This window comes from Macrotis lagotis, chromosome 1, assembly GCF_037893015.1.
Source record: "Macrotis lagotis isolate mMagLag1 chromosome 1, bilby.v1.9.chrom.fasta, whole genome shotgun sequence".
NCBI lineage: Eukaryota > Metazoa > Chordata > Mammalia > Peramelemorphia > Peramelidae > Macrotis > Macrotis lagotis.
In genome coordinates, this window is record NC_133658.1 from 828557067 (window position 1) to 828565954 (window position 8888).

Genomic DNA, 8888 nt, shown 5'->3' on the forward strand with positions numbered 1-8888 from the left:
GGCACTCTGCCTTAAGAGCTCCAAGGAGAGCCCTTTTTGGTATGTTCTTTGATACTTAGACCCAGAAGACACTAGTACGAGACTCATGGGGTAGCATGGAGAGTAATCCAGGCAGAGAGTTTTTATCTTTTTTTATTTCATGGACACAGAGGAAGTAGTAATGTAATTTAGAGTGAGGATGGTTAAATTTAACCCAGTGCCGAAAGGTGCTCTTTGGGCAAAAGTGGTTTGGAAATTATTGTTATAAACTAGTTTTTGCCCTAGTGTATGGGGAACGAATCAGACTGACACCGGAGTAAGTTCTTGGTGGCATTGCTATCCTGATATGTGTATCTCTTATTTCTGTTATATTTTTTTTATCCAGTCAATGAATAAAATAATCCCTTGCCTGCCTATTCTATAATATTGCAAAATATTAGGTGCCTAGGTCATCCCAGACTTAGGAATGGGAATTGGACTTGTGTTATAAGAATATTATGGGACGGCTGGGTGGAGCAGTGGTTAGAACACCAGCCCTGGAGACAGGAGAATCTGAGCTGTGTGCCCTTGGGCAAGTCTCTTAACCCCATTGCCTTACAAACACACACACACACAGAGTATTTCTGTGCATTTGTCACAGGATAGCATGTTTAATAGTCGGTAACAATGTTTTCATCTTATAATGGCTTACTTATTTAAATGAGATTGCTGTCCTCAAGTGTTTCCACACATCATACAATATAAAGAAAAGAAAAATTCCCAGCCCCAAAAATAATATTGAGAAATTCTGTTAATGACGGGGCCAATTTACAAAGACATACTTGGGAAATAAGAATATTCATTTTAAGTCTTTGGTGAAAAAGATTTTCTTATTTTTAATTGGTGGAAAGAACAATAAGCTGATTCAGAATGTTTAATGTATTTCTGACTTATAGTTATGTATGCATTCAAATTATATGTGTTTTGGCTCATTTTCTAGGTATTGTTGATGATGGTGCTGATTTTCATGAACATATATTTTTGGATAAACACTTGGAAGATTTTCCAAAACAAGGACCAATTCGTCATTTCATGGAACTAGTTGTTTGTGGACTCTCAAAAAACCCATTTCTAACTGTTAAAGAAAAAGTTGAGCATATAGAATGGTTTCGGAATTATTTCCATGAAAAGAAGAATATTCTTGAAGAAAATAATATTCAATTCAATTGAAAAATATAGAAATTTTTATTCTTTTGGCAACGGACTTTATCACAGAATATATAAAAATTTTTTTATTCCTTGGGTTAATTTGTAATGAATAATTATTGTAATTGATTTGCATTATAAAAACATTAAATTGTTTAAGAGATTAGCCACTGTGGCCAAAAATACTCTTAGTTACAAAATTTCGTTATGTTCTGTAGTAATAAAATGGTAACATGAGAATTGTAATTTCAGACAAATCTATTTAGTCACTTTCTCTTCATCAAGTAGCCAAAGGTTTTTTTAACCATTTATAAAGTTCCAGGCACTATACTAAAGCAATGGTGCTATAAGACAAAGTAAAATAGGAAACAGTCTCTGCCCTCAAGGATCCTCTCACAGATAGATTCACTGATAGCAGTAAAGTAATGAAGAATGACCTTTTACAAGCAAGAGCTATATGTAGAATTGCTTTTTTGTATCATCAGACAAATATCCAGGTAAAATGTCCACCTACCACAGAAAGGATGCTGTTGAGAAGTAGCCTTATGCAAAGAGAACACAGGCTATTTCGAAGGTTTTTTTTATTTTTTCCTAGTATATTAGATACTCTCCTGGCTGCCTGATTGGAGCATGGTCTATGGATCCTGTAAAGTGACTTTGAAACTGGTAGATTTTGGGGCGGCTAAGGTGGCGCAGTGGATAGAGCACCAGCCCTGGAGTCAGGAGTACCTGAGTTCAAATCCAACCTCAGACACTTAATGACCTAGCTGTGTGGCCTTGGGCAAGCCACTTAACCCCATTGCCTTGCAAAAAAGAAAGAAAACTCCTTGGGAAGCAAAAGACCAGATAGGAAAAATGATAGAAAAACTCACTGAAGAAAATAATTCCTTAAAAATTAGAATTGGGTAAGTAGAAACTAATGATTCCATGAGAAAACAAGAAACAAAACAATGTAAAGAATGAAAATATAGAAGAAAATAAATATTTAATTGGAAAATAAACTGACTTGGAAAACAGATTGAGGAGAGATAATTTAAGAATTATTGGACTATCAGGCAGCTAGGTGGCCCAGTGAAAAGAGCAAAGAAAGGCCCTGAAGTCAGGAGGACCTGAGATTATCAGAAAGTCATACATTTTTTTTAAAACAGCCTAGACATATTTCAAGAAATTATCAAGGAAAACTCCTGATTTCTTAGATCCAGAGATTAAAATATGAATTGAAAGGATCCACTGACTATAAGAGAATTCAAAAAGAAGACTCCCAGGTATATAATGCCAAATTCCAGATTCCAGATCAAGAAGAAAATATTGCAAGCAGTCAGAAAGAAGCAATTCCAATATTGTGGAGCCCTAGTCAGGATCAAACAAGATTCAGCAGCTTCTACAATTAAGGAATGGAGGATTTAGGGGCAGCTAGGTGGTACAGTGGATAGAGCACTGGCCTTGGAGTCAAGAAAATCTGAGTTCAAATCCAACCTCAAACATTTAATACACACTCCTGTGTTCCCTTGGGCAAGTCACAACCCTATTGCCCACCAAAAAAACAACAATGGAGGACTTGGAATATGATAATTCTGGAAGGCAAAGGAGGTAGAATTATAACCAAGTATAACCTACCCAGCAAAACTGAGTATAATCTCTCAGGGGAAAAATAAATATTTAATGAAATAGAAGACTTTCAAGCATTCCTGATGAAATGACCGAAGTTGAATAGAAAATAGAACATTTGAACACAAAAGGCTCAGGTTAAATTATTTACATTCCTATATGGGAGGGTGATTCAAGTAATTCCTAAGAAGTTTATCATTATTAGAGCTACTTAAAAGAAGTTTACAAAGGGGGAGGGGTGTGAGGACATCAACTAGGTTTGCACAATGGATAGATTGCTGGACCAAGAGTCAGGAAGACTCATGTTCCTGAGTTTAAATCTGCCTCAGATTTTACTTGCTGGTGACCTTGGGCAAGTCGCTTAACTCGGTTTTGCCTCAATTTGTTGTAAATTAGTAAGGGACTTTAAAACAATTACACACAGTTTAAGATCAACAAGGATTTGTTAAAATACTATGTATCAGTCACTATACCAAGGTATTAGAATTATGGAAAAACATAAGAAAGTCACTTCCCTTAAAGAGCTTGCTTGCCAAGGTAAATAGCATAAACATGGAAAGGTTTCCAGAAGGATGTGACATATCCTGAAGTTAACTAAAATTCCAATAGAACAGGAGGTGAGGAAGGAGACCTATAGGCATGAGGGTCAGATCTGTACAAAGTACAGAGGTGGAAAATGTTAATTAGGTACAACATTAAGCGGTTCTATTTTAAATGTGCTAAATAGGTATGAAGGCCTCCAATAACATGAGGAAACAAGAAAGTTAGGAAATACGGTGCAATGAAGCAAATGCTTAGTTTAAGAGAGGGTAGATAGGGGGTGGCTAGGTGGCACAGGAGTCAGGAGTACCTGAGTTCTAATCTGGCCTCAGACACTTAATAATTACCTAGCTGTGTGGCCTTGGGCAAGCCACTTAACCCTATTGCCTTGCAAAAACCTTAAAAGAAAAGAGATGATAGATAAAAAGAGGTCAAGATCAGTTAAAATCAAAAAAGAAAAAAGATCCCAGTGTTTGCAAAGAAAGAGATGTTACCCAGCATCAATGCTGCTTATTTTCCCAATATTACATGCAGTTACATTTTAGTTGATACCAACTTTATCAACTCCATAAAAGCCAAGCTGGACTTAGTGCAGTCAATGATGGATTGTCTGTATACCAGAAGTATAACTGTAATGACTGAAATTGAAAAACTGGGGCAGAAATACCAAGTAGCTCTGAGGATTGAGAAAGACCCAAGATTTAAAGGATTGCCATGCTCACACAAAAGAACATATGCAGATGATTGCTTAGTCCAGAGGTCACCCAGCACAAGTATTACCTAAGACCTACAGTTGATCAAGAACTTAAGGGAGGAATCTGGAAGATCCCTGTAAGTAGAACATCAAGAGAATACCAGGTAATTATGGAGCTCCTCAATTGTAACATCAAGAGACTAACTTTACTGTGATGCCAGCCTATGAAATACCCATATACAAAGAAATACCATTCTAGTCCCTCTTTTGTCATATTGTGTAAAAAGGGGATTACAGAGACTTACTTTTTATCCTATTCCAAAGTGACTTTAAGTTTTTGGGGGTTTTTTTGCAAGGCAAATGGGGTTAAATACTTGCCCAAGGCCACACAGCTAGGTAATTATTAAGTGTCTGAGACCGGATTTGAACGCAGGTACTCCTGACTCCAAGGCCTGTGCTTTATCCACTACGCCACCTAGCTACCCCTCCAAAATGACTTTTTAATCTTGAAGAATTCATTTAATTTATACAGAAAAAAAATTTAAAAATAAAATGTGCTATATAATTAACTGAGCCTTTTAAAATTATTTTCATCATACTATTTATTTGGCACAACTGATAGGGATCAGAAGAGCTGAATTCTAGTCTCAGCTCTGTTAGTACACCTTTGATGAAAACTCAATCAAATCAATTCATCTGGGATTGTTTCCTACACAATAGCACACACACACACACACACATACACATGTATAGGTTTCCTTTTATCTGAAAATTGGAGTATTAGCTCAGAAGATATTGTGAAAGTATTTTGTAAACTATAAAATGCTAAATATCTCCTTATCTCTGCAACTATTTGGGAATCAACCCAGACTATTGTGAAAGATCCTTTAATACTCTGCAGATATCATTTGGCCTCCAGTTGTTTTCCATTATAATCTCCTTTCTCCTCTCAGAATTTTATGAACTTTCTCTCGATACTTCTTTAAAATTTAAATCTTTTGACTTGAAAAGTGATACTAATGATTAATAGGCAAAACTTAGGTTTTATTTCTGCATAGGTTTGAGGGAAGTTGGATCGTTTGTTTGAAACTGGATATCACTCAATCCAGAGGTATAAGCAGCTGTAGCTGGGCTGATTTGTACGATGAGGGCAATAACTCATTTTAAAATATCAACTTCATTTTCCATGTGAAGAAAATGAAATCAAAGGGTCATGTTTCTGTTGATGGAGGTCAGTCTATCAGTCAGGTGCTAAGCTCTGGGGATAGAAAAAAGTAAAAGGCAATCCCTATCTTAAGATATTTACAGTCTAAGGAGGAGAATCAAGAGCATATTCATGAGACAGCCAGGTGGTGCAGTGAATAGAGCACCAGTCCTGGAATCAGGAGGACCTGAGTTCAAATCCGACCTCAGACATTTAATAATTACCTAGCTGTATGACATTGGGCAAGTTATTTAACCCCATTGCCTTTTTTCTTAAAAAAAAAAAAGCATATTCAAACTCATCATTGGTACCAGATGGAGCATATGCCAAGTTCAGTTCAACTGCATTGTCAGTTTTCTTGTTGGGCTTTCATTTTGAGAGCAACTAGGTATGATAAACCAGAAATCAAACAACCCTGACTTCAAATTCTGCCTCAAAAAATTAGTTGAATGACCTGGCAAGCTATAACTCTCCCTCCACTTTATTCTTGGCTTGGAAATTTATCATCAGTTCTGTAGCTCATCTTGATGCAGTTTTCATACTTGCTGAAGGCATCTGGCAAGATCACCGAAAACATGAGCAAGCAACACTGCTTCACTCCAATGGTGACTGAGAAAGTTCATTTTCTAATACCTATACAAACATGCTGTGAACTGGTGTATAATACTAATGAGCTACTCAGTGCAACTAAATTTTGCCATGATCTTCCACACAAGCCCTCATGACAGACAATATCAAAGATTGGCTAAATTGAGAAGCATATATAGACCTCTGTTCTGCTCCTGACATTCCCTCTATAGTTGTCAGTCAGCAAACACCATATTGACCATTCCTTAATCTTTTCTAAAGCCACATTGACTCTAGAAGAGAGGAATGAGCGAGTCTATCAAGGTTGATCATCACCCCCATGTTGCTGTTAGGGTGTACAGTGTTTTTCTGGTTCTGCTCATCTCACTCAGGATCAGTTCATTCAAATCTTTCCAGGCTCCCCTGAGTTTCCATCCCTCCTGGTTTCTAACAGAACAATAGTGTTCCATGACATACATATACCACAGTTTGCTAAGCTATTCCCCAATTAAAGAACATTTACTTGATTTCCAATTCTTTGCTACCACAAACAGGGCTGCTTTGAATATTTTTGTGCAAGTGAGCATTTTACCCTTTTTCATCATCTCTTCTGGGTGTAGACCCAGTAGTGGTATTGCTGGATCAAAGGGTATGCACATTTTGTTGCCCTTTGCGCATAGTTCCAAATTGTTCTCCAGAAAGGTAGGATGAGTTCACAGCTCCACCAACAATGTAATAGTGTCCCAGATTGGGTGGCCTGCCTGGGCCACATAGCAGGGTGATCATTGGGTGTCTGAGGCCAGATTTGGACCTGGGTACTCCTGGCTCAAGGGCCAATGCTTTGCCACCCAGCCACCCCTACTATTATTACTATTTTATTTTATTTTGGGTCTTTTTTTCCCTTTTTTTTTTGGTTTTTGCAGGGCAGTGGGGTTGGGGTGGCTTGCATGTCACACGGCTGGGTGATTGTTGGGTGTATGGGGCTGGATATGGGCTCTGGTGCTCATGGCTCCAGGGCTGGTGCTCTTTCCATTGCGCCACCTGGCCATACCTACAATTATTACTATTATTTTTTTAATTTTAATTTTTTTCTCTCCCCTTTACCTTATCGCTCAAGCGAGTCTTTATTTTTGGGGGAGGGGGTATTTTGTTTATTCTTGATGCCTATTTTTTAAGTTTTTGCAAGGCAGTGGGGTTAAGTGGCTTGCCCAAGGCCACACAGCTAGGTCATTATTAAGTGTCTGAGGTCAGATTTGAACTCAGGGACTCCTGACTCCAGGGCCAGTGCTCTATCCACTGCCCCACCTAGCTGCCCCTATTTTGTTTATTCTTAAACAAGAATATTTTATTAATGTATAAAAAACATTATTTGTAAAAAAAAAATGTGCATACCCTTTGATCCAGCATACCACTCCTCGGTCTATACCCTGAAGAGATGATGAAAAAGGGTAAAAGCATCACTTGTACAAAAATATTCATAGCAGCCCTGTTTGTGGTGGCAAAGAATTAGAAATCAAGTAAATGTCCTTCAGTTGGGGAATGGCTTAGCAAACTGTGGTATATGTATGTCACAGAACACTATTGTTCTATTAGAAACCAGGAGGTATGGGAATTGAGGGAAGCCTGGAGGGATTTGCATGAACTGATGCTGAGTGAGATGAGCAGAACCAGAAAAACCCAAACAGTAACATGGGAGTGATGATCAACCTTGATGGATTTGCTCATTCCATCAGTGCAATAATCAGGGACAATTTGGGGCTGTCTGCAATGGAGAATACCATCTGTGTCCAGAGAAAGAACTGTGGAGTTTGAACAAAGACCAAGGACTATTACCTTAAATTTAGAAGAAAAAAAACAAAACAAAACCCTGATATCCTATTGTCTGATCTTGCTATCTCTTATACTTTATGTTTCTTCCTTAAGGATATCATTTCTCTCTCATCACACTCAATTTGGATCAATGTTTACCATGGAAACAATGTAAAGAGTGACAAACTGCCTTCTGTGGGGGGTGGGGGGGGGAAGTAAGATTAGGGGAAAAATTGTAAAACTCAAAATAAATAAAATCTTTAATAAAAAAAATAGTGTCCCAGATTTCCCATAACCCTTCCAGCAATGATCATTGTCCTTTCTGGTCAAATTGGTCAATCTGAGAGGTGTGAGGTGGAATGGCTTTTTTTTTTAAATTTGACTCGGTTCTCTGTATATTTTAGAAATAAGTCCTTTGTCAGAAACATTAGTTGCAAAGATTGTTTCCCAGTTTACTACATTTCTTTTGATCTTGGTTACAGTGGTTTTATCTGTGCAAAAGTCTTTTAATGTAATCAAAATCATCTAGTTTGTTTTTTAGTGATATTCTCCATCTCTTCCTTAGTCATAAACTGCTTCCCTTTCCATAGATCTGACAGGTAAACTACTCCTTGATCTTCTAGTTTTCATATAATATTGATTTTTATGTCTAAATCCTGTATCCATTTTGATCTTATCTTGGTATAGGGTGAGGTGTTGGGCCTAATCTAAGTTTCTTCCATACTAACTTCCAATTTTCCCAGCATTTTTTATCAGAGAGAGAGTTTTTATCCCAATAGCTGGACTCTTTGGGTTTATCAAACAGCAGATTACTATAATTGTCTCCTGCTTTTGCACCTGGTCTATTCCACTGGTCCACCACTCTATTTTTTAGCCAGTACCAAACAATTTTGATGACTGATGCTTTATAATATAATTTTAGATCAGGTAGGGCTAAGCCCCCCTTCTTTTGCACTTTTTTTCATTAAATTCCTGGAAATTCTTGACTTTTTATTTCTCCATGTGAATTTACTTACAATTTTTTCTAACTCATTAAAGTAATGTTTTGGAATTTTGATTGGTAGGGCACTAAACAGGTAGTTTAGTTTTGGTAGAATTGTCATTTTTATTATCTTAGCTCAACCTATCCATGAGCAGTTGATATTTGCCCAGTTATTTAAATCTGATTTAATTTATGTGAGAAGTGTTTTATAATAGTTTTCAAAAAGTTTCTGAGTCTGTCTTGGCAAATAGACTTCCAGGTATTTTATATTGTCTGAGGTTACTTTGAATGGGATTTCTCTTTCTAGCTCTTTCTGCTGT

General features: G+C 37.2%; 1 protein-coding gene across 1 annotated transcript in view; it reads left to right on the forward strand.

Moving 5' to 3' along the window:
- Positions 1–6362, forward strand: part of MRPS31 (mitochondrial ribosomal protein S31) — a 41105-nt gene extending 34743 nt beyond the window's left edge. The window contains exon 7 of the mRNA XM_074217219.1: positions 959–6362. Coding sequence (XP_074073320.1) covers positions 959–1188 — 230 coding nt within the window. The 3' untranslated portion in view covers positions 1189–6362. The remainder of the gene's footprint in view (positions 1–958) is intronic.
- Positions 6363–8888: the final 2526 nt, after the last annotated feature.